Source organism: Polypterus senegalus, chromosome 12 (assembly GCF_016835505.1).
Source record: "Polypterus senegalus isolate Bchr_013 chromosome 12, ASM1683550v1, whole genome shotgun sequence".
In the NCBI taxonomy this organism is placed as follows: Eukaryota; Metazoa; Chordata; class Cladistia; order Polypteriformes; family Polypteridae; genus Polypterus; species Polypterus senegalus.
In genome coordinates this window covers 697,879-725,228 of record NC_053165.1, presented here as the reverse complement: position 1 = coordinate 725,228, position 27,350 = coordinate 697,879, and the positions used below count along the sequence as shown (strand labels likewise).

At 37.5% G+C, this 27,350-nt stretch overlaps 1 protein-coding gene across 1 annotated transcript; it reads left to right on the top strand.

Annotated features, from left to right (window-relative positions):
* The first annotated feature begins 7,136 nt into the window (after positions 1 to 7,136).
* LOC120540521 (alpha-1-antitrypsin homolog) lies at positions 7,137 to 23,538 on the top strand. The gene is made up of 5 exons (XM_039771361.1): positions 7,137 to 7,265; positions 12,899 to 13,527; positions 18,292 to 18,556; positions 19,559 to 19,706; positions 23,234 to 23,538. The coding sequence occupies exons 1-5, from the start codon at positions 7,255 to 7,257 to the stop codon at positions 23,423 to 23,425; spliced, it is 1,245 nt and encodes a 414-aa protein (XP_039627295.1). The 5' UTR covers positions 7,137 to 7,254; the 3' UTR covers positions 23,426 to 23,538.
* Positions 23,539 to 27,350: the final 3,812 nt, after the last annotated feature.

The window sequence follows — 27,350 nt, the reverse complement described above, 5'->3', positions numbered from 1 at the left end:
CAGCAACAACGTGACACCACCATATATAAATACAACAAAACCTCCCTTGCTACTGTCACATATAACAAACAACGAATAACAACAATGAATGATAAACGAAATGAATGATCATGAATTATAATCCGGTTATAAAAACTGTCCTGAAGACGGATGACTGTACGAGAGATAAGTGAGTTGTTTGAATTTCCCGGCAAATGGAGCAACCTCACCATGATTCCTCGGCACGTGGTGGATGATGATCCGACCCCGGGGTCTCTGCAGATGAGGGATGGAAGACAGTCCGGCGGAATGAAAAACAAACTAGAGTAAAAGCGCAATGTGAAAAAACAGCAGGTAAGCTGCTTCATGGTTCTGAAAAAATGGTCTCCTTCTTTCTCCTCTCCTCTCTCCTCTTTGTTTCCTGTGCTGGATGTAATTGACTGATAGTTAACAGGTGTTTTCCAGGTTTGGGGCTGCGGTTTCCTTCCATCATCCGTCCCCCTTTGTATTTACGGGGACGACATTTACTGATGCACACAAACAGCAAACGGGACGATGGAAACAAGACGCACTCGTACTAACATTTGACACTACTACTATGTAGCCCCGCTACAACCTAAATATTTAAGATAAGCCATGTTAAGAAAGGTAGCTTTCCACTGGATGAAGGATAATGCATCGCTAAACTCCAACCAGGATATTAGTGCTGGTTTAGCTGCTATTGTGCCAAACCGCTTCGGGTTTAGGTTAAGACATAGCGTGGAAAGATCCAAGAGTTAAAAATGGGAAGAGGAAGGAGTATTTTCATGGATAACAAGAGGCTATAAAATTTGAAATGACTCACTAAAAATTACAAACTTTTGGGTAATTGCAGAAAGTATTGATAAAGGTAACTGGTATTTGACCATAACAGGATGCACAAAAATGATCCATAGACAAATCCATGATATAGCGTCTTCAAGGGGATATGTATATAATCGGTGCACAAATTTGAACTGTATTTGCTGGTGATGTTTATTTCTTGAAGCTAGGTGAATATTTTTGAACACAGAGTTCTAGGAGATAGAAGATAATAGAATTAATATAACAAAGTAAGACTGTATTGTTCAGAATGGGTGATAGGGGGCCTTTTACAGTAAATCGTATAAAACAGCTACTAGTCTTGAATCTGTGCCTAATGAGAAGAAGAGGAAGAGAGGAAAATGATGAAAAAATAGGAACACTAGCAGATTTAAGGACTAACCTTAACTGTAGATAAATGAAAAAGAAATGTTTGATGGAATGGCATCCAGTCTAGGATGGGACTCAGTCTTACATGTGCTGCAGTTGGCATAAGCTTTAGTGAAGAGATACAACAATTTTAACAAAAGAACATTTACTCAGATGCAGAGAAGACTCTTTAAAAGTTAAGTGCAAAACTCATATTAAACTAACAACATGCAACAAAAACATTTCATATAACAAATAAAAATTTGTCCACATTCAAAAGACTGCAGAAGTTACATTGACCTTTAACTGAATGTACGATACTTACTCCAATACTTACACACTAAATACATTTTAAATGGAGTATTTCTTAACAGTTTATCTCCTTTGTATATTGTGGGTCTACAATGAAAGCAGGATATGTTGTCATTATTGTTATATTTTATTATATTTTTTATATCCACTCATTTCTTTCAGAACAGGCATACCGGAGACAAGGGTAATTGGCACCATGCAAGAAGCAACTGTAGGTGAGGCATACCATTTCTATAGGGCATACACTCATTCATCATGGGAACACCATTCCACTTTAATCTGTAGGACGAGAATGGAAACCTGAGTATTTAGTGCACTAAATCCATATACAGTAGTCAGTGAGTGAGCTGGGATCTTAAGACATGACTCTAAAGCTGTTGTAGATAAAATACATTTGGGCACAACCATCCATACTTTACTGAGAAGTTGTATTATTTATGATGAAGTAACAAGAACTAGCTGCATCGTGTCAGGATGAGAGTAGGGTTAAATAATGTACAAGTACAAACTACTGTGGGTATGAGTGGATTAGAGCAAACACTGCCACAGGTACTGGTAGGTTGACCTGCACCAGGTATGAGTTTAATTTTCAGTACCAGTCCATCTAACTATGAAATAAGTCTTCCCACCGTGCCATTTTGTTGTCATTATGGGTATGGCCAGGTACATGACGATTGTGATGCAGGGTTGCCAGGGTGTTGCCAGGGTGTTGCTAGGCCGCAAGACTGGGAGTTTGTGGTTATCATTTCTGTGATGGTATAAAGGTCAGCATCATACACTTCCTGGTTGTTCAAGAGGATATGATAAAGAATTAAGAATTAGTGTTAGTGAGTGCTTATATTCCTGATTATTAATTACTTTCTGTACCTCAACTACAAAATATCAAATTGGCTCTGGTTTGTTAATCTTCTTTGGTTTTCAACAAAAACAAAATGTCTCTTGATTTCTAACTTTGGCCTCAAGTTCTAAGCTGGTCCTTTCAAATCTACAACTTTGCAGCTACCAACCTTTGTTTATTGCTTCTAGTGGTTTGTCTCCTGATTGGCACTCATTCATCCCTGGGATCACCTAGCACGGTTTACACCACTCATTTCTTAATTATGCCATGGTTTCTATGTCAAAGCAGATATTAAACATTGCTCTGTATTTGATTTGTGCATTTAAAAGCTTTCAGAATATTCATGTAGTACAAAACTATTTATTGCCCATACAGTAACTGTGCAAGGAGTTGATTAAAAATTAGGAAGCTGTCTGCTTGTTAACTTGGATACTCCCAAAGTCTCTGACCTCCCATCATCCTAAAATCATGCAGCACAAAATTTGTATCTGAAAGCTATGTTCCCCTTCTTTTAGGGAAACATAAAATAAACTACTATTAGCAGCTCATAACAGTAGTTCATAGTTTATTATGAAGAATATGCTCACATTTAAAAGCTTAGAACAATTGGCACGATTTGTGTCTGCCATCTTGTGTAATAAGGGTCTGCTTTTGAGTTGACCTCACTCGTTTATTGTGAAGCTTGCTTAAAATTCTCTTGCCCATTGTCACGCACGCACGAGTAGGAGACCGCGGACGGATTTTAACACACCTGGGAAAACATTCGCCTGCAGGGAATGGCGGGGTACTAACTTTCTCCCTGTGCTTTCTTACAGAAAAAAGGACGCTCCGCCGCCATAAGCCAGCTTTGCCCGCAGTACGTTTACTTACGCCCTTCCTCCGCCATCTTGTCCTGACATCATTGGTCCCAGCATCCCTCACGGTTCCTTCCCAGCATTCCTCCACTTGCGGCTCCTCCCTCATAAAATGGCCGCCGACGCCATGCTTCGGTGTCTCGCATTTGAACTGTTTAGTTTATGTTTGACCTGTTTTTCTTTTTTTGATTATTGTGGATCGTCTACAATATACGGGGCCGGAAAACCCCAAACCTTTGTGCTGTCTCCTATTGGAATTATTACACCATCAAAGTCCGTGATTACATTTTTTAGTTTGTGCATCGCAGGTCATAGTGGTTTCTGTCCATCTGCTTTGTGTATGTGATAATATTGTTCATTATCAGCTGTGAGGTGCAATTCTAAAGGTTTTTTCCTAATTTGCATATCAAAGTAGTTCTGTTGACCTGACAATCTACTTCTTTTGGTGTTTCCCTTTTTGTTTAATTCCTAGGATATGATGACCTCCTGTAGCACATGCTGATTCAGACCTGCAAGGATTACCTATCTCACCAATGAGGATATCACTCATCAATGTTAAGAACACTTGAAATGGCTGACGAGGCTTCTCTGATTTTCTAATAATACTGAGATACAGATTTGTGTGTTTCCTTTATTATTTTTGTAAACTGCACATACATCTTTACAAAACAATTGAAAAGAAATCAGGACTTGTAGTACTGAAGGTTCATATTCATTTGTAATCTCCATTTACTGCATGTTTATTGGGGTCACATTCTGACGTGACAGTTGCTGCTATGTCATGTTTAGCAAATTTTACTGTTATTTTTACTGTAAAATGTCTTAATGTAATGTGTGTCAGGTTCAAAACAAACGTTGAAGTAGTCCAGAAACGCTTATCTATTTCTACCGTTTGTCATGGCACGTATAGGATCTAATGACCTTTCTTAAAATTTTCTGGTATCTAAGAAGTGATTTCCAAGAAAGGTGTAAAAATTCCCAAAATGTCCTAAATTTGTGTGCTCATATCAGCCCATAACATAAAAAGTGTCACAGGCAGTCTGATTAGAGTTTATAATGAAGAGCATTATTTCTTCTCTGAGTGAGGTGTAAATGATTATTTCTGTCTAAAGACGATTCACATGGATGGACTTCACGTAGTTCTGTGCCTCTGCTGTACATGAGTCTAAATCTTCATGCCTTCACTTTACCTATCGCCTTGGCTTATGAAAGTCCAGAGCAGCGTGTTTGCATTAAGTTTTTTTTTTTATCCAGTCAGCAAATGTTTATGAAATCAGATCCCCGTGGATGAAGTGTCACCCTTCATAATTCAGATGTTGCAAGTGATTTGACAGTGATTGTCTGGTATGAATCTAAAATCTGTCCTGACTCCTTTCTTTTTATCTAATCCTAATTTTGACAATGCGCTGCTTACTTTGTTGCTAGACAATTGTTATTATGTTTCACTCATGTGATGAGGAGTTGGGAAATGAAAAAAGGACTATGTGGCCTATCATCTGAATTTCCCCTTGGGATTAATAAGGTATCTATCTATCTATCTATCTATCGTGACAGATAGGGGGCTCTGTCAGTCCCTTGAACCCTCGGATCAGACGGCAGACACCAGATAAAAGTCCAATTATTTAGTTTTGAACAATAATAATGTGCACAAAGTACCCTAGGCTCCACTTTATTCATAAACAATAAACAATAACCAATACAATAACCAAATCCTCCATTCCCAGATGCATTGTCACCCTGCCACCCGACTCAGCTAAACTCACTGGGGTTTCACCGAGTCCTTTTATAGTTCTAGACCCGGAAGTGCTTCTGAACCCTCAGTCCATGTGACTTCGTAACACTTCCAGGTCAGTTCAAAACTCTTCTTTTTCATCCCAGAAGTACGTCATTTCCTCTGTCGCTGTGCCTAAGACGTACTTCCGGGTTATAGGGAAAATAAACATCTCTGAGCCTCCCTGCAGCATCTCCTGGCGGCCCGACATTATCCAGTAGGGTTGTGTATTAAAACTACATAGTCCATGATGCGCTGCTGGAATTCGGGGCATCTACATGTCACAGGGAGGTCTCCCTCTGGTGGCCTGGGGGTATTGGGCAGGATGAATGGCCAGCCATAGTCCACACTATTTATCATTCAAAGTGAATTTTGAAAACACTAATTTCTGTTTTCATTTGCATGTTCCATATCTTTCTAACTTTTTCCACGTTGGGGTGTACTCTGGGTCAAAAACAGTACAGCTGCTTTGCGCACACTCTCAATTTGGAATCACAGGCTGCTATGAAAATTCCATCAATTGCCCACTCGCTCGGCCGGGGGAGGCATGTTGCAAACTTTTTCAGTTAGAAGTTCAGTTAGCAGTACAGCTAGCTGCATGCTTAAAGAGAAGCAATGTTTACTGGACAGCCCAACACATAAACTTGTGATTGATATGGCCATGCCATGGAAAAATGCATTGGAAATGGGAGAAAGGTTTTTGGAAAAACAGCTAGTCAGCCATCTCAGCAGCTCTACATATAAGCAGGAAGGTTGCTCCCAGTATGACGGGCATGCAGCGTGCTTGTCTGCAACATATCCTCCACCAATGCCATGTCGTTTTTTAATGTAGTGACATTGACTACCACATAGGAATCTGCTTTCCTGGATGTTCAGCTGTCACAAGTTAGTGCTACTCTCTCCACTGACCTGAGGGACATGGCGATGCTTTGCTTAAGATCTTCATAAAGCCTGGGTATAACAACTTCACTGCTTTCTGTTTGCTTTCTGTTTGGCATAGCATACCAAAGTTCCAAAACTGTTATCTTTTGTCGAAAGCCCTCGTTTTCAACAACAGTGTAGGGTCTCATATCTTTATAGATAACAACTGCTGTAGGTTCTGTTATTTTTTGGGCATGAGGTGAATTAAATGGAAGCTTGGAGCTACCCCCATCTCTAGTGTAGATTGTATAGCCTTTACTCATTTGAATGATGTCAGGAGAAATGATTTTTCAAATTTGTTATGTTACAATAATCCTTTACTTCTAAGTTGCACAACTTAAATATCCGGATGTTCTTTACCGACGCACCGTTTGAATCCGTAGGAAGTCCTCACATCTAATTTAAGTGTCTGTCGCTACTCAGTGTTGAGGAGGACACACCATTTTATGCAGTGCTACCTGTAGCCGGACCCTTCTCGTTCTATGCAAGGCAATAAAGCATCTGTTGGATCGGACACCAAAAACAAAGATAGCCAAAACATCTACATATAATAATTCAGCAGGATAGAAATCCACACGATTAAACGAAAAATATCGATTAACTGGAAAAATTGATATTTTTACCCAGGTCTATTTGTGACCCTGGAATTTTAAACAATTACTGAATATCAGAGGATTGATAGTTTTCTAATTGACTTGAATAATTTATAATTAGTTTTGTCAAGTTTCACTTTCCTTACTTGACATGAAGCACATTTTAACAAAAAACAAATATAAAAGGCAAGTAAATTTAATTAAATGGGTAAAGAGACACACAAACTCTTTTAAGGAAAGTAAAAATGACATTATTAGTTAGTAATGTGGAGTTATTTATTAGCAGAACAAAACCAGTGTGACAATTTTATTTTAATGTCACTGTCATGTTGATATTTATTAAAGCCGCTTCTCTTTGGCACTTCTGCCTGAACGCAGGAGGCTTAGCTTTGAAGCTATCATAATTTGTTTTGTGACGTACCAAGTGGCATATTGCGTTAGTGTTTTTGAAACCCTACACCCACGTGTCTTTGCATGATCTCTTTGCTTCTCCATAAAGAGTCCAGTGAATCATGATTTTTATTTATTTTTTTAAACAAATCCTGTGACTAATGCATTAGTGTGTTATAGCAGAACACACTTCACCTTTGTGCTTTGGGTAAGCAAACAAAACCAGAAGTCAAAGTTATTTTGTAACTATATCCAGTGTTGCTTGCCACAGTCTTAGTTAATGTTTAGGAGGCGCTCTCTTCCGCTTAATCTGAGTATAAATTGGTGGGGAAAAAAAAGAAAGATAGTTTAGCATCACACACTTGACAACAATTTCTGTAGCAGAGAATGAAAAGGGGGTAAGTGTGTTTTAGCATTATATATAAAGAGTTTTCACCTTATTGTGTGATAATGAAGAAGGGTTACAGCTGCAGTTTGGAGAAATAAGAATTACATTAAAATGAAACATGCTATGCCAGTTGCTAATATTACATTATATTATGAATAAGGAATAGTATTGTTGAGCCTTGCTGCCACACCGGTTTTTAATCCTCCTTTCAACACAGAAAACAAAGCCATGTCAGAAAAATTGCAAATAATGTTTCAGTCAAGCTCTGCCCAGAATGAAATTCTGATAATTACAAGAGCGTAGCTTAAACGCAGCAGCTGGCTTAGTGGCGTAATCCTTGCTGCTTGGCAAGCGTCACACAACGGACCCTCACAAACATTGTTTTCATTTATTTTTTACAAAGAATCAAAACTAGAGCTTGTTACATTGGACTCCAGCAACTCATTAGAATGAGCGACGGTATAAACCACCAAATTTGCAGCATAATAATTACTGGGTAGCTGTCTTTGAAATAGAGCCAATTGAAGTGCATATTTTTTCTGCATTTACTTAATTATTGATGAGGGAAAAGGCTAAAGTTAAGCAGTCGCTCTTGTCAGGTAGAGTACAAAGATAAGCTTATTTAACATACATAAGAAGAAGAAAAAAATGTTTGTGGATAGAGATGTCATTTTATTTTGCAATATACAATGACTATCAGTACCAGTTTAATTAAACATTTAATAGCAAACGGGTACTTTAGCAAGCTGTTAAGTATGCCTAAATTACACTCAGTTATTCTGCAGTTATTTTTGAATATTTTAACCTAATGTGAGATCAGCAAGTTAATAACTGTTTATAAAATTTAAAGTATTATTTTTTCATGACATCTACTAAATTTGCATGACGTTTATTAAAAATTCTTTGTCATATATGCTGCACAAATAAATGTATTCCTTTATATTAAGCTACATAGTGGCCCAATACTGTGCACGGTTGCTTCAAAAGTCAAATTGTGAGCAGCTCCTTACCACTGTGGAGGCTGCATGTCCTCCTCATGTCTTCATGGGTTTTCTTTTAGGTAGACCCAGTTTTCCTGCTCCATTCCAAAGACATGCTTGGTATTTTAACTGGCCACTCCAAATTGGCCTTGTGTGTGTGTGTGTGTGTGTGTGTAGGGTGTCCCATAATAGACACCTTGTCCACCATTTGTTCGAGCTTATGCATGGTGCTTCCAGGGTACACTCCAGCCTCCTACAACTCTATTGGATAAAACAGATTTTGAAAATGAATGCATGGCCATTTAATATTATTTTCATACGGATAGGTAAATCTTACTTTGGCATATATAACCTTAATAAAAGGTAACAAATAGGAAATCCCTTCAACTGGACTCAAAAGCTATGATTTAAACAAGTAATCCAGTAAATATGCATGCATTGTGTATAGTATAGAACTGCAATTACTGTATTGTATTGCAACGATGAGTGTACTTGATACACTAGTACTTAAAAAGATTAATAGTAAAACAATCTTTACACCTGTTTTACCTTAAAAGGTCCTACATGTAATAAAGAACTTAAAACGTTGATTTAAGTGTATATGATGACATTCACTATGCCCCACGCAAAGATAAACACTGTTTCTGCTTAAGACGGTCGCCTCTCACTGGTAGCAAAACCCGGAGAGATGAACAAAAAATTGAGCACACAATAAAATTAAATGAACCAAAGAAGATTGAGCTGTCAAATGTGCTAGTATATATTACTACAGTATATTTACTCCAAGGATGGAAAAACATACCATAAAAACAGATTTCATTTCATATCCCGTGAGATAAATGAGTGCTCCTTATTTTACTTTTCTTACTGAAGGTTCACACACCAGCTTCCTAAAACAAAAACAGGTATCATGGTCTTTGAAGTTGTTCCTCCATCATAATGTTCTCAAACCTGCTTAATCCAGTTCAAAGTCACAGTACATTCTAGAAGCATCAAGCACAACCCTGGGAGAAATCACACACACACGCACACACACTCATACAGGGTCAATTTAGAATTGGCAGTTAACATGGAACATGCAAGTATTTAGTACGTAGGAAGAAAACTGGAACATTAAAAAAAAAACAAAACACGCAGACACAGAGAACCAAGGAGACTGGATCTGTGAATCACAGCATTAAACTGCTGGCAATGTCTCCCTCCATGTATTTAGCAAAGATATGAAAAAAGGATGCTGTGCTATCAACTCGTTATACACAAAATGGTTCTCCCTAAATCTCACCTTGGCACATGCATGGCACTGATGCTACCATGCATGGTTTGCAGGGCAAGTTTTCATTAGAGGACAGCAAATATAGCCAGAAAAAAATGAAATACAGTCCAATATCCCCAGATCTTGGCACTGAGTAGGACAGCTCAGACTGTTACTATTTTCCGTTATTACTTTATGTTCTTTCCTATTGGCATCTCTTCACACTGACCTGTCAAACAGCATTTTTTAAAGCATAAGCAATGGGGTCCCATTCACTTTGTTGCCAAATTCATAATTTATTATTAAATAAAAAAACTTCAGTACTTTTTAAACCAGGTTAGATTTTTAATACAGTGTTAAGAGCAAGGTTACTTCAAAAATCTTTTAATAATCAAGAACCTAAATAAGTGATATGTGTTTGTTTCTGTTTAATCACTTTCTGCATAAGATCCAGTGGTTAATAGCTGAGGAGAAAGAACCATGGAGCAGCAGCCATTTGTGATGAACGTTTTGCTGCTGAGGACATTTTAATTCAACCTATTGATACTTGATAATGTTCCTCTCATAATAAAAAAGGAAGGAAAGGATTTTAAAAAAAGAACAGCAAAATTTGCATAATAAAGTTTATTCAGGCATATTGGAAAAGGGCAGACTCAGAAAAGAAGCAAGAACTGAGACCTTAAGAAAGTTTCTTTTATGGCAGGAAAGCAATTGCTCAGAAATTCATTTTCACCAAATGGGAAACTCCTTAGTATCTTGGTTCTGTACTTAATGAGTGAAATCTTTACTACTAGTTAGTATTCACTAACTATCATGACAGAAAAAATATCTGGAACGCTTAAAAGTATGACTGCCAGTTATGTAGGAACAGGCCATCCAGGTCTTTGGTTGCATGAACTATCATTAACATGGCACAGTGAGACAGGGCACAGTACACACATGCAAGGTGGGTTTTAGGTTACATCTTAATATCCATCAATAATTTTAAGATCACTGCAACAAGAATTCATAATTTACAATATTCCTTACTGACAGTAGTTGCTAGCTGCAGATGCTAAAGGTAATGTAGAAATTACTTCAGTCCAAACAAGTGAACAATTATAACACACATCATCATCATCACCTTCAACTTAAGGAATTAGGCGTTTATTTGGATTGAAATCCATCCATCCTAACTGAGAAAGATAAAGGACTGCAGCGTTAAATGTAAAATAGAACCTCTAAATCGGAGGACAATTCAATCTATAAATGGCACATTTTATGACAATAACTTATTTTTGTGAAATATATCTAGCCACATAATATTATATTTATATTTATTACTTATATTTTTACCAAATTCAGCCTTTGGTTACTTATTGTCAGATTTCTCTGAGCCAAGTAACTGTCAAGTAGTCATTTAAAAGATGTCAAGAACAAAGAACATATAAAGATCTATAACAAAAGATTGTACCATTTTCTGAGTTAGGTGTCAACTTTTAATATGTCACTTGATTGAGAAAAAGTATGCGTTATGGCAAAAAAAGGACTTACTGTTCTCTGCTAGATATGTATGTATTAAACCAAGTGTGTGACTGGGCTGAAACAGGAAAGATTAACAGAAAGAAAGAAAGTTTTTGGCTCTTAAACTTAATGAACACAGCAAACCAAAAAGGAAGGCGCTGATTGTGTTCTCAGGATCTTTTTTTTTTGAAGATATTGTCATCATTTTGAATTTCAATTCCATAATTTAAATAACAGAGACGACATTTTAAGTATAATATTTGTTGGGTCAGACCTATTATTTTTTGCTTCAACTTTTTTCTTTTATGTATTTGCTCTAAGTCTTTATTACTAGTGACTGATGTCATTTAAATATAACTTAAAAACGAATAGAGACAAAAATTCAGGTCACTGTATTATACTGTTTTAGAAATTTTAAATATTTCTTAGCAAAACTGAAAAAAAGACTATTGCAACCACTTCTAGTAAGTCTAGAAATACAAAGCTAATACAGTGGGATGGTGGTAAGCATTACTACTTTGTAAATCCAAGAAACTAATTTGGATTTCCTTCTTGATCGCCATCTATTCAAAGTTGGAATGTCCTTCTTGTGCTACTTGAGATTTCCAGGATCCACCAGTGTAGATTGAGAGATAGATAGATAGTACTGTATAAGTCCACTGGGGAAATGTAACTTTTTACAGAAACTCAGTGAATAAATAAATGAATTAATTCATAAAACAACACCCTTTCTCAAACATACACCAGAATTACTAAAAAGACGGAAAACCTCTGAGTTGGCTAACAATAAAAAGAGCAATCAAGTCACGGTGAGGCATTGTAAAAGAGTAATGCTGTTGGTATAAAGGAGCCCCGGTCGCGTTTCTTGACACACTTCTGCTGAATGATTCATTGGCTGAAAGTCCTCAGTGTTAGTGTGTCACAGTGAGGATGTGCAGTATTGTTCATAATGGCCATCGGTTATGTCTTCACTCTCTCCTCTGCTACTATCTCCAGTAAGTCGACAGTACACCTCATAACTGAGTCTGTCTTCTTAATCATTTCCCCTTCACCAAATTTGTTGCACTTTTAGTTAATTCAAGTCAAATTTTTGATGAGTGGGTGTGTGTACAAATGTGTTCTCTGAGATGGACTATTGTGACACCCAGGGCTGGTTTTCACCTAACGAGAATATGTAATGTAGCAGCTATCTGAGATAAAGTAGAGTGAGGTGGCTGATATATTGAAATGGTGGTGAAAGTTGCACCAGCCTTGGATGGCATCAGCGATGAGTGACCAACAGTATGAACTGGCATTCCATCATTCAAATGAGTAGTTTCCGCCCTAGCTGCTGGGAAGCCAATAAAGACGGCAAGCCTGCCAAAGTCACACAGATCTTTTGTCACAACCTCCTTATGTTTCTGAGCTCATTAATAAAATCATACTGTACATCAGACTTCTATTAAACAGAGTACAGTATGCGGCTTTGTTATTTAATTTCCACTTACCACAAATAATTCGTCAACTGGTTTTTTCTTATTATATGTTCCTCTCGAGAAGTTTCATGAGCTACGCTTGGTCACTTGAGTATATAACAAGCTTGCTACACATCAAATATTCAAACTTTATGGATTGTATTTCTTATTTAAGTTGTTAAAAATGGATTAAATGGCTTCAGTGGTAAAAGAATATCTGCCAATCACAACAATGCTCTTCAGGAATTGTGTGCTAAAGTCTGCTAATCTGCACTTTGTGCCTATATTGATATTCTCTAGGAGTTTCCAAAAAGACATTTAACAATATGTCCTCTGGGAGCTGAAGACAGCTGAAGAAATATACACATAATTCATTTAATCTGATAAATACATAGTATGTATATTTCTTGGAAATGACATCATTATACATTGTAATCTGTTTTTTGTTTGACAGGTACACAATGAAAACCTTTGTTCATATGAGTTTAATCGTGATCCTGCTCTGCAGTGGAATCAGAACTGATGACAGCCTTCACCATGAAGATAGGGATACTCCGCAGAATTGTCACATATGTTCATTGGCTGTAGCAAATGCCGACTTTGGCTTGGGCTTATATCATGCATTAAGCTCCATGGAGGACATGCATGGCAAGAACCTTTTCTTTTCACCACTTAGCGTCTCCAGGGCCCTATCTATGGTGGCCCTGGGTGCTGCTGCAGAAACTCACGATCAGCTTTTTAAAGCATTGGGCTTTAACAAGACAGTAGTTAATGAAACAGTGGTCAACTCTGCCTTTATGAAATTGTTTGACAAATTCCAAAAAGATGAGAAGGAACTCCAGCTGGATACTGGCAGTGCCATCTTCCTAAAAGAAGGATTCAAACCAAATGACCAGTTTCTAGAGGATATCAAGCACTATTTTGAATCAGAGGGTTTTTTGATTGACTTTTCGGAAACAGAGAAAGCAAAAAACGTAATCAATGATTACATATCACAGAAGACACATGGCAATATTGAAAACCTGGTTAACAAATTAGATCCTAGCAGCTTAATGATTCTGGTGAATTACATTTATTTCAAGGGTAAATACACTTCCTTAAAATATTTATTTTGTGAAATTTTCACCTATATTTGTTTTATGTTGCATGCCATTTGATTAAGACATTTGTGTTCATTTACTCTAATGGATGTGTGTGTGTGTGCAATAGTGCCAAGACCCGCTGTCCTGCATTCACTGCTGTGGTCAGTAGGATGTGGACCACAGGGCCCAAATAGGATTAGGCAGACATGTTATATTTTACCCGTAATCCAATAACAGAGGCCAACAAAAATGTGACGAGTTGATAGGATGTTTATGGATAAAGTGATATAATACTCAAGACCATAAAATGTTTTAAACTGATCTTGCCTTGTAATTTAACTAGAGGTGAAGTTAAGCAGGCACATTTTCTCAAATTAATAAATTAAGATTGAGGGCCAACCTTTCACACCATCCTTCTCCCTTTTCTAGAGAAGCTGGGATTGCTAAGGCAATACTTCTAATACAGATACAGCACAGAACGTGTGGGCCTCTCCACAATAGCAGAAGTGGGACCCTGAAAAAAAGCATTTACCACCCAATTAGTGATCACGTATCTAGCATTTCCGCAAATATAACTTTTGTTTTGGAAGCTGTTGTTGACATTAAAAAGCTGTGGAAGCGTAAGACTTTTAAGGCTGTGTTCATACTGCAGCTAAATGTTCCCCTCATATCTTATTTTAACTGTACTCACATACATTGTTTGATTGATATCATTCCAATATTAGTACAGATGATTATCTGGAATGTGTCTGATATATGCAAAGCGAGTAAACCAATTTTTTCAGACAAATACCCTGTAGACAGATGCTGGCTAGTGTGCTACTTAACACTTTTAAAGTGCTGAGCATCTGCAAATTCATAAGGAAGGAAGGGAACCAGAAAATGAAATATCATAGCTGTTGTTTTGAGCACATTTATCACTGCCTAAATTCTGCATATAGAAACAAGTAACCCAAACGACTGGACAGAAGACCGGTGAGGGCCCATAGAGACAGATTGGGAGTAAAACAGTTGTTACGAGATTAGTGTAAATCCATTCAGAAGCATTTTGGTTCCATTTAAATGTTTACCGCTCGCACTTCTATCCATCCATCCATCCATTATCCAACCCGCTATATCTCAGCTACAGGGTAACGGGGGTCTGCTGGAGCCAATCCCAGCCAACACAGGGTGCAAGGCAGGAAACAAACCCCGGCGGCAGGGTGCCAGCTCACCGCAGGCTCGCACTACTATAAAAACATCAAATCTGCATCTCATACTGTATGAGTTTAACATTAAAATTGTGCTGCCGTGTGAATATAGACTTTGTTGGTTTCAAAAATCACACGTAAGCTTGTGTGCTCTGCTTTGCACTCAGTCGTTAGGTTCTGATGGTTAAGAATGGTGCAGATGTTGCCAACTACCACGGTGGTGTTCACAGAAGAAATAACACAGTAACTCCATCAATTAAATTGATCTAATCTGAAAACTTCTAACTGGATCATAACTCTTAATCATAAAAAATAACTGCAGTGAAAACATAAAAAAAACTCTTAAGCAGAGCAAAGTCAGGTCTGTACTAATGGGATACTGAGAAACCATTTTCTGGAATTAACACTTTTCTTTCATCAGTCCCTATGAAAACACAGTTCTGTCATATTTCAACCTTGCCTGTATCTCCACAGAAGTCAGAAAATATCCAAACAAATGTTTTTTAGTAACCAAATGAATTGAATCTGTGCTGTGTATGGCCAATTTGTCAGGGGAAAACTACTGTGCTGTTAATATAATAATATTGGAACTTTTGAGACACCAATGTTATGATTTACTTATTTGTGTTCAAATACTGCAGATTGTTATTTCTGTCTGGGCCTGGCAGGTCGCTTGGTATATTTTTATTAATACATTTGTGGTTGTCTGCAATGGGAAGAGCTGGACAGGAAGGACGAGTAGAAGAAGTCTTTGCTGTTAAGCTCAAAGCAATGCTCGATTCACCTAACATTCAATAATCGACTCCATTGAGGACACGGATAACATTTTAGAAATTCCATCTTCCACTGATGATTAAAGCACAGATGTTATCTTTGGTACAGCTGGAAGTGGCTTGTTTTATCAGATGCTTGCTTTAGGTACAGTACAGTTAGCTCTTAGTTGTCTACTAGCTAATTTACACAATTTTCAAGCATTACGGCAACCACCTGTTTGTTGACTATAATGTCCATGATGCTGCACACCATTTTCTCACTGCTTTGATTAGCCTGAAAATGCACCCTTTTTTCTATTTTCAAAATTAAATTCATATTTTTGTGTCTGATGGAAGGGCTCTGTGGGTCTGGAGGCTGCAACCCCAACCAAATCGCCTTGTGGGGTCTGTGTGTGACTTCTAATGATTTGCTACTTTAGAGGGTATTGAATCTTATCATCTGTTTTTGCCAAGTTAAACTAAATGGCTTTTTGAGGGTGGAATTTGAACTATCGTATACACAGTAAACTGTTGATATCAGGGGCGTTTCTAAGTGTTGATTCTATCAGGGTCTTTAGCCCCTTTATGGGTGTCTAGATATAAAAGAAGGACTGGGAGAGTGGAGAAGAGGTTTTGAGCAGGTTGTAATAATACAGGGAAGAAAAGATCTGAGGCATAGCACCGTAGATCAGCCCAACACCACTGGTTGAAATTACAAATATTTGTATCTAAATACTAAAACACAGCAGCGTTAGTTGCTGTTGTTGCACCCTGAATTGTGACGTGTCCTCGAAACTATGATAGAAGACTAAACATTGTTCTTAAGGTGTTCTTGTTTTTTTTGTTAACATTTTATTCATTTTACTAGAATCAAACAACACTCCATAAAAGCAAGTCAAGTTTAACAAAGCTAGGTTCAAAACGAATCAGCCTCCACCCATGAGAAAGACAGCCAGGCCAGCAAAGCAAAACTTTAACAATAGTAAGAATATGTAAATAAATAAATGAATAAAAATAAATAGAATAAAAAAGAGGGGGGAGAATCCGCTTCCTCAGTTTAAATGCTTAATCAAAAATGTTATTGATGAGATCCTGCCAGGTTTTGAAAAAGTTCTGCACAGATCCTCTAAGTGAGAATTTGCTTTTTTCCAATTTTAGATGATATAAAACATCAATTACTCACTGACTTAACAGAGGTGAGTTAGGATTCTTCCAGTTGAGCGTTATTAGTCTACGTGCCAATAGTGAAGTAAAGGCAATGACAGTTTGTTTGTCCTTCTCCACTCTAAGCCCCTCTGTAAGCCCACCAAACACAGCTGTTAGTGGATTAGGAGGGATTGGGACACCAAGGCTGTCTGAGAGGCATTTCAAGATTTTGGTCCAGAATGATGTTAATTTGGTTCAGGCACAACACATGTGATCCAGTGAGGCTGGAGCTCGATTGCAACGTTCGCAGGTTGGATCTTGGCGTGGAAACATTTTGGGCAATTTTAAACGAGACAGATGTGCACGATATAAGATTTGAAGTTGAATAATTGTATGCTTTGCGCATATGGAGCTCGAATGAATTCTGTGCATGGCTGCCTTCCACTACTTTTCTGAGGGAAATTGGGCAGGTTTTGTTTAACAAAGTCTCTAATGTGAAGGTAGTGAAATAAATATGCTGCTGAAAAGTTAAAGTTGGAGTGTAATTGTTTGTAGGATGCAAAGATGTTGTCTATGTACAGATCTCTAAGTGATTTGATCCCAGATGTCTTCCAGACATGAAAAACTGCATATGTTTGTGAGGGTTGAAAAAGGTGGTTCTCAAGCAGAGGTGCCACAAATAAAAGCTTCTCCATCTTAAAATACTTCCTACATTGGGTCCATATTCTCATTGAGTGAAGTACAGTTGGGCTGTTAGTATATTGGCGATAACTTGCATTTATTGGGGTACAAGGCAAGGAATATAAACAAGTACTGCAGGATTTTATTTCTATTGTGAACCAAGCCGTGTATGTTCATCTATTTGTGTCCATGTCCAAGTTTTTATAGCTTGTATATTTACTGCCCAGTAATAAAACTGAAAGTCAGGTTTGGTTCTTAAGGTTTTCTATATTTATAATGCAACATATTCAGCTAGAAAAGCAAGATGTAAAATTAGTTAATTAGTTCAATTAAATATAAGAAACTGGCACCAATTAAGGAATTAGTTGGAATAAATAAGCTTCTGCTGCAAAACCCAAAATAGGCAGAGGAGCAGGTTTTAGGTCTGCATGTGCTTTTTATTGGTTGAAAGCCACCATAATAATTCATTTGGTGTTTTACACCTTGACTGAGCATATTATTAGTCCTAATATTATTTGCTGGCATTAACTGGTGAGTAAAACAAATGTACATACATCCTACTTCTGTGCCTATCACTAATAATTCTCAGAGATTCTCATCACTTTGTCCAAAGAGGTTTTCAGAAAGAACGGCCCTGTGAAACAGAAGAGGATAGACTTATTACAGAAATGGCCACAGATGAATTTGTCACTGCAAGATTCACAGGCAGACATAATACTGTCAGTGGTTGTGAAACGCATTTCCATAATTTAACAATGTGTTGAAAGAAATGTGCCTAAGCAGGCAGCAGACACAAGTCAAAAGATTTGCGAATTGCTTTTGTTACTGTCGCTGTTTAGACAGTTGTCTTCCACTCCAGTTAGCTCAAAGGCTTTGAGGATAAAACTACATTTAAAGTGTAGACTTTAATTATAATGAGCCACAGCAAATTTTCAGGCAGCATTAATGAGCTTCTTTTTCACAATTTAGTAATTTCTTCTTCTTCTTCTTCTACAGGCAAGTGGGAGAAGCCTTTCAATCCAAAGCTTACTCACAAGGAAAGCTTCTATGTGGACAATCATACTGTGATACAAGTTAAGATGATGACCCGAAATGGCAAATATGATGTGTATGAAGATGAGAACCTCACTGCAGTACTCCTTCCATACAAAGGAAACTCTACAATGATGATTGTTTTACCAAAACCAGAAAAATTTAAAGAAGTGGAGCAGCTCTTGAATAGAGATAAAATAGGAGTATGGATCCAAGGAATGGAGAAAACGTAATTTAATTTATTCAGATTCATGTACTGCATGAAAAACGGTTGTCAGTTCTCTGGTTTGAAAGGAACGAGTTATTCTTACAACAGGAATATGTTATAACAGCATGCTACTTTATGTGAAATGGTAAAGCCAAGACAGGAATCTCCTCGTTCCGCGACTGGATACAAGTATATTTAAGTGAATCACTAAGCTCTAAAGGTAGCCAGTGCTCTTTACCTAAAATATCTGATCACACAAGGTAGGCTACATTTGTGAAATGTGTGTGTTTGTAAAGAGTCAAATTTTGTAACATCACTTGCGTAAAGATAATAAACAGATAGCTACTACTTTATTGACACCGGAGGGGAAATTCCCACGGCCCTAAGGAAGTGATTCAGAATTTCACTGAATCCACTGAGGTGCTGATCAATCTGATATGGCGTATTAGTGTGGCACAGATAAGGAGTATCACACTGCGACATTATGTTCTACAAAGCCAGACAGATCACAGATTGTGATGACTACCATAAAACAGAATCAGTTAAAACCAATTTCAAAGTTATGTTTATTACCATTGGTTTACCAGACCTTGTCCTTAGGATTTCTTATACCTGGGGTTAGAATAAGTTACTATTACTCTTGTGTGCCATAAACAATGGCTGAAGGACATTCATGTCACAAGGGGAATCTGGGCATAACATTTTATGATCCAATACTCCCAAAATATGGCCAACCTGGGTAGACCCAGAAAATGGCTGATAAACTGGAAAATAGAGTTTAAGTCCACTGGTGTTTTGTGGCAAAAAAAAAAATCAATATGTAAGAACTCAGCTGTGAAGACAAGAGGCACACACTGGCAGTCACCTGGCACAGGATTAGACAAAAGAAAAAACAGTGGCTACAAGTTTTATCTTTTTTTCATTCTGCTGAATTACAGTTTATTATGCGTTTCATAACAATTTACTTTATACAAGGTACTATGTGAAATATTCAGCAACAAAAAATGTTTTCTTTTCTTATAGCAATATCCATCTGCACGTTCCCAAATTTTCTGTTTCAACCTCCTACTCACTCAAAGACGCATTGAAGAACATGGGCATCACTGATTTGTTTGAAGGTGACGCTAACCTTTCCCGAATTACTGATAAGACTAAATTGAAGGTGTCGCAGGTAAGGCAAATCAAATTGCAGATTATCTTGAAAACCACACTCTAAAGTAGATTTGATGTTATTTTTTAATTTTACTTTTCGACATCACATAGTTTTGTCGACAGTTACTATGAGTAATGGTACAGCCATGCTTCATGCAATACCCCAGACCCACAGCCATGGCATCTTCCTTTATCCAGGACAACAATAGTCATGAACTGAAGACAGAGCAGGGCTAGTGAGCAGACACACAGAGACTTTAATATCAGAAAAAAAGGAAATTTATTTAACACAAAGAATTAAAAATGCAAAAAAAGTGCAAGAGTTCAAAAGTTAATAAATAGTTCAGTATGTAAATCCAACCATAAAACTTGTGGCATTACAACCACAGTCCTGGGGTGTATATATGCAAACAAATAACTCCAATAATTAGTAATTAATCACAACAGAGAAGAGTTATGATCTTTTCATGCTGCTCTGGCTCTCTTTCAGTACCTGTCAAAACTCTGGGAGACTTCACTGTCGCATTACAACAGGGCTGGTTGCCACAACTCAAAGGCGCCTTGACCCTCTCTTGCTCCCATGATGCAACCTGCCACATCTCTGGTGTCCCACGCAGACCTAAACTACACCAATAAAAACTATCTGCAGCTCCTAGGATGCCTCTCCCTTCAACAAATGCCACTGTGTCTTGAGCCTCCTGCCTTTTCCCTGCTCTGGTGGTCCGTCTCTTTCTCGCCTGCTCCACTGCTCAGCAAACAAGCATATGGCTATTCCATGGAACCTGCACTCAGCACTCAGTCTGGCTCTCTGTTTAAATGGTGAGCCAATCTGCAGCTGCCCTTTCCATCCTTTTGCTCCCCAGCCTTTTGACGCAGCAATCACTTTCTTCCAAAGATGACAACCCTTAAAAAAACCAACCTTTTTCTAATGCTAACCTGCTTGTCCTTTATTCTGCTTACTGCCCAGCTGGTGCCTGCCGATTACCATTCTGCAACTCAATCATCTCATTAAACCAGCTCAGGCTAAACCAATGGTTTGTACTAATATGAATTAAAATTACTAATACAATTAGTCCATTAACACCCCCTGTATTTGTTTTACCACACTTCACCATTGCTGATAACATTTTTTGATAGGACAGCATCAAAAATCCTACTAATCTGTTGCTTCATTTAGTGCATTTTGAGTTCCAAAGGCCCAAGCACAGGGGTCAAGTTCAACACGTGGAGGGACACAAAGGCAGGAGGATTTGGTTAAAACCAATTCAGATGCCAGTTTCTGGTGCTGTAATGAAGTGGTTACTGCAGTCCCCCATTTTAGATTAGGTGTGGTAATACTTTGTTGTTTTACTCATTACCCATAATGCATCCATTAATCACATACTGCTATGTTATCAGACCTTAACAAAGGCTTCCTTTGGACTTAACACTTACAAGGCATCAGTAGTGTGGAGAGTAACATATTATGAGCTTGTGATATGCTGGTCAAAAGTGATGAGAGAAACCCACTAAGTTTGGCAAAATCATAGGAAGGTTTGGGAATTTCACCAAATTCAGAGAAATGCACTGAAAATAATGGGAATGGAGAAACTGAACTAGATTTGAGTAGGAGTAGACTATAATGGTGCCATGGTCTTTTATGGGTCCCTGAGGGCTACTGAAGCATCTGCCAACTAGGCTGGACTGGATACTGGGGCCAAAAATGCACCATATGTGTGACCTAAGATGTGAGGCAGCAGTTCTACGAGTGGAAAGCTCCACCTAAAGATATTTTTTAATGTTTTGTATTTCCCTTGCAGTTTGTATTGATGCCCAAGGAAAAAACTATAATCTTATGTTTTCATTCAGTGTGCAGAGAAAAAACGTTTATGATATAATAAAATCCAATGGTGTCTTCAATTTAAAAGTGCAATGCTATGGGAATACACTTCTGTTTATGATGTGCGCTGATTATTTGAGCATATGACTGGATAAACGTTATGCATTATGCAATGCAAGGCGCAGAGTTCTATTTTTTTTTCCATGAATCTTTTTCACATTGTTTGCTATTGTACAGCACTGGAAACAGTAACCACTGGCTTCAATTACTGCATATCAAAAACATTTTTCTCTACATTCTGCATAAAAAAACATGAAGTAAGTTTGTACCACATTTTGTCCCTACATGTAATCATCATAGGTTTACTTTACTAAATATAACATTTGAATTGTAGGAAAAATGTTCAGGACTGAAGGATTCTAATGCACTTTGGTCTTGCGTTACAAATTACAAATAGGACATTTCATAAAACAAGTGGGAATGCACTCGATTAGTGTAATGGCTCTCAAGTTCTAAGAGACTGAGCTGAATGCCAGTCTGGTCTTTGTTTGTGTGGAGTCTCAATTGGACTCTATGGATTTTTCACCAGTACTCCATTTTCTCCACAAGCCTTTGAAGTTTAATTGAGTAGTAACTTTAAATTACTCAATGTAAGAAAGTGCCCGGATGTTGGTATAGTCCTCGGTCACCCATAACATCGTACAGAACTCAAAAGGTTCATCAGATCTTGCTATCATTCAAACTTTGCACCGCAAAGTCACTGATCACATTAATCATTTATCAAACTTAAAAGTTTACAATGAGAACATTTCTATTTAACTAATGGCAAAAATGTTTATTTTTGTTTACAGATACTTAAAATGTGAAGACTGTGGGAAATGCTGATGCTAATTTAACATATATGACTTAGAATTTGGTACCTTCTATAGTTTTCCCTTTGGTCTTTTCAAAATGTTTGATATATTCGATTAGTGAGAACCTGTCTCTGTCCCTGCAAGTATGTCCTCCAACGTTTAGGGAATACTCCGGGTTTGGTGACTGGATTGGCACTCCAGCCACTGTAGAAAACCTCACTCTGTTCCATTCCATTCAAACCAGTGAGGTGCTGAGGTGTCACCCATTGCACGACTGCTCTCGGGTCCTAATTTGAGGTCCTGAGGTGGTTCGTCATATGGTGGGTGCAGCACTGTGCTGTATCAGTGTGTGCTCCTAACCTCTAATGAGAAGAATTAGGGCAAACTACTCTGTTTCAGAATGGAATTCTTAGTGGATATAAAAAGCAGACATTAGTTATCTTTATCACGTTTCTTCTTTGTTTTAACTTCACATTATGTTTTCTTCCTCATTCTTCTCAAGTATTCGCTTCCAGAAGGACTGTTCTATGTAACATTTATAAATGTTTCAATGTACTTGTATACAGTATGATTGTTCTTTAGTAGCGAAGCCATGGGGTGGCACAGTAATGGTACAATTTTTTATACTCTAGATATTCAATCTTTTAAATATAGATGGCTGTATAAACGTAGTAATCATGAAACTTTCATTACAAAAAATATTACAATGCCAGCATGTGTCTGTTCTCTATAAATTTACTTTTCATAATTAAGTGACTACTAATCTCCTTTTTTTACAATTGCTATAAACTAAATGTGGAAAATGTTTCAAATGTAAGGAAATTCTGCTAGTGACAAAATATAATGTGCCCTTTTTATTGTTTTTTTCTACAGTTTAGTCATAAAGCCGTACTTACTGTTGATGAAGTTGGGACAGAGGCATCTGCAGGAAGTTTTTCTGAAATAATGCCACTGCGAAAACCACCCGTCATAAAAGTGAACAGGCCTTATATCCTGATGATTCTTCAAAAAACAACTGACCAGCTGCTCTTCATGGGAAAAATTGTAAATCCTAAAGAAATTTGAATCTACATATGTGACAAATAAAACACAACAATCTGATCAAGGTCATATGCTGACTTTATATTTAAGCTTTATTTTTTGAAAGTAAACTTTCTTGTGCATTATTTAAAAAATACCAAAAAACGTTAATCAGAAAATATTAAAAAGTGGGTGAATTTGAGTAAAAAAACTACATCAAAATTGGTATCTCTTGGCAGGCCCTTTAATGATTCTGCCTTTGAATTGTTTCAAAATGTCTAATCTCACTTTGGTATTTGGTCCTGATTTTTTTACTTTTTGTGTTTTGCCTGTGAAGTTCCACTAACGTCATCCTTACCCTTTCATCCGCTGTTCACTCTCGTAAGTTTCTTCTCTCCTGATAGACAATACGTCTCTGGTCTGACCAGCTATGTAAACCTCTTTCTTTAATTGATCAAAGGTCCCATGGCCGGTCTCTTACTGCAAGGACTCCACCATTTTGAAAAACATTAGAAATTCTACCACAAACTCTTATAATGAATTGATTCAGTTTAAATGTTCAGACTTGACCTAAGCATTTATAAACTACACCATTTCTGCTATCTCCACTTCCATGGTATTCTGACATATTCATGCATACAGTATTGTTCTGTTCTTCCATCTAACACTGTCGCTCTTCATTATTATCTGTTACAGTTCCCACGTTGCCTCACACTCAAGCATATGTTCTTGTCTTTGATGTTTGCTTCCATCGTCAATTCTTCTGGAATAATCCGGTCTCTATCCTCAGTTATCACTGCCTCTATTCTTGATTGAGGTCTCCTAAGTGAATTACTTCAGGCAACTGGCTCTCCTAATTTTAGAATTTGATTCATTTAGTTCTGTTTGCATCATAGATCTGAAAAGCATCACAATACCATTGAAGATTGGCACCCATTTGCAGCACTGGTTAAATCATTTCTTGCCAGAGACTTGCCCTGCTGCAAGTGCTATCCATGTTCTATCTTTTCTTCCACTGCTTTCTTAGAGAGTATGGTGAGCAGACATTAACATTGCACTAATGATACTACATGGGATTTGACACTGGGGTGGGCGCTATTCCGGATGTTATTCTTATTGCAATACTGCTGCTTTGGAATGAAGTTTTTACTCTTGATCGAACAAATAAAGCTTTGCTTCCAAAATCAAATTCTGCAAATCTTTATTTTTGGTGCATTTTTAATGTGAGATATGATTACAGAAAGTTTCATTGCCCCTATCCAACTCTCTTAACCCACTTATCCCATTCCATGACTCCTGCGGTGAGAAAATGGAGGAATCAGTACTGTGTAAGGTTTACTGGTCACATACATCCACAGTTACTCATAAAAGGTCATTTTGGAGTTTTCATTATAAAAATAATAAAAATGACATTTGTGCCCTTGCCTTGATAACAGCATCTTGTGCTGTTCTTTCACATAATACTTAATGTATTACTACGCCATTAACTTAATGACATTGAAGAGAATAGGAGAGGCATCACTACATAAACTGGATCTTGGAGCAGGGTATACAGTAGTTTCCACCACAGGATATTACTTGACTTTTATATGAACTACTACTTCATCCCAGTTCCCCACATACAGAAAGAAAGGAAAAACACAAAGCCACGGGTTCTATGTTAGACAAAGTTCAGGTCAATAACGTATAATCAATAAGGCAGGTTGTGGGAAAGATTGTGGCTTACACGGTATCTTTATGGCACAGATTTCTTGAAAATTGGAAAAGTTTTCACTGACAGGACACCCAAATGGTTTGTTCATTTAGCCAGTATCTTGGCTAGGTTTACTGGAAAGCTGAGTTGGTTTAATTACAACAGCATTTCTGTGTATCACTATCTAGAACTTTCACTGCTGCAATATGCACCCACTTAAATGCATTATCATTTAGTGCCGAGATGTCAATGGAAATTTCTGTTACAATGATGAAAATACAGTAATGCAATATACAATTTTACCAGAAATTTACATTATTGGTAGCACTGCTGCCTTGCAGTAAGGAGACCAGGATTCACATCCTGGGTCGTTCCTGCGTGATGTTTGCATGTGCTCTCCTTGTCCACATGGGTCTGATGATCTGCTTGACGAATCCTGGTTTTAATTCAAACATGCGACACTGTGGGAATGACACCTTTTCTGTTGATATTAGTGCAGAGCTTTCAAGAAGTAACTTTGAATAATATTTTAGCAAATAACGCACACATTTTACATGTTTTGACCATAGAAACAGATGTGGATCATGTGACAGGAGTTATTATTTTCTTTTTTCCATGGTTGTTTTTCACATCGTTTGCCATTGTTCAGCACTGGACACTTATCGACCCCATTGAGTTTGAATATTCAAACATTCATCTCTCCAAGGAAACAGATGATTAAAAATTGTTCTTGGACACCTCTACTAACTACATGGGTTAGGTAACATTTTTAAAGAAATGTTGGGTGGAGTATTCTTTTAAGCTTTCATTGCTGCTTTGCTTGTAATTCATTCTTTTCAACAAAGTTTACTTCCTTGATTCTGTCCAAGTGTTGGCAAAACTGACTGCCATCTGTTCGTCAACTCAAGCTGAAGCGATCTTGGGTGCTGCAACAGGACAATGACCCTAAACACACCAGCAAATCCACCTCTGAATGGCTGAAGAAAAACAAAATGAAGACTTTGGAGTGACCTAGTCAAAGTCCTGACCTGAATCCAATTGAGATGCTATGGCATGACCTTCAAAAGGCGGTTCATGCTAGAAAACCGTCAAATAAAGCTGAATTACAACAATTCTGCAAAGATGAGTGGGCCAAAATTCCTCCAGAGCGCTGTAAAAGACTCATTGCAAGTTATCGCAAACGCTTGATTGCAGTTATTGCTGCTAAGGGTGGTCCAACCAGTTATTAGGATCAGGGGGCAATTACTTTTTCACACAGGGCCATGTAGGTTTGGATTTTTTTTCTCCCTAAATAATAAAAACCATCATTTAAAAACTGCATTTTGTGTTTACTTGTGTTATATTTGACTAATGGTTAAATGTGTTTGATGATCAGAAACATTTTGTGTGACAGACATGCAAAAGAATAAGAAATCAGGAAGGGGGCAAATAGTTTTTCACACCACTGTATATTCATCTGCCTGCTCATTTGTAATACACATTTTTTAATGGTCAGACAAGTGAAAATGGCACCTTAAGTAATTCATGTTGTATTCAATGTTGTTTGCACCCATGCCTGCAAACTCTATAAAATAACTCTATTAAAAAGAAACATAAGCATTTAGAGCTATGGCAAAGAATGCCATTATTAATGGATACCTTGGAAATATCTATAGGCCAGATAAATAAGCAATGAGATCAAATTAAAGTACGAATGATACACTGATTGTGAAACTGGTTGGAATGTAAAATATGTAATGTTTGAGTTAGTGCCACGCAGAGTGTGCTGCCATTGACTTCATGTCGCTTTAGAGATTCAATGAAATATAGACTTCATGATGCCAACAGGCCCACTTGTATGTGACTGATAAGCACTGGGAATATCTATTCAGTAGACTGAAAACAAACAAGTCGGCCTCATTACTGTGGTCAAGCAATCATTTTTAAGCCAGTGAATGACTGAAGGATGGTCATGTTACGATGCTGATAGTTACCCTTATATTCAGTATTTAGTAGCAAGGATAAAATATCTGCTGAATAATGCAGGTTTCCACTGACTCGTAAACTGGGACTTAGTTGACTAGGCTACAAGAACAGTTTGAGGTGTAACTGGGAAAAGCATAAACAGATAAAAATGCAACACTTTTACAGAAATCTCAACTATTTTATCTGTGCAAAGCTTGATTTGCCTCAGGTGCATAAGACATAAAAAAACTGCATGAATGCATGAACGAGTTCTGCCTGATGCCATATTAGTGTTGTATAGAGACAAGGAAATGGCAATATGCCACGTTTTGA

Excerpts from the sequence above, each read along its gene's own strand:
- LOC120540521 (XM_039771361.1), top strand. Across the intron at positions 18,557-19,558 it reads ATCCAAGGAATGGAGAAAAC|CAATATCCATCTGCACGTTC; the intron begins GTAATTTAATTT and ends CTTTTCTTATAG. Across the intron at positions 19,707-23,233 it reads CTAAATTGAAGGTGTCGCAG|TTTAGTCATAAAGCCGTACT; the intron begins GTAAGGCAAATC and ends TTTTTTCTACAG.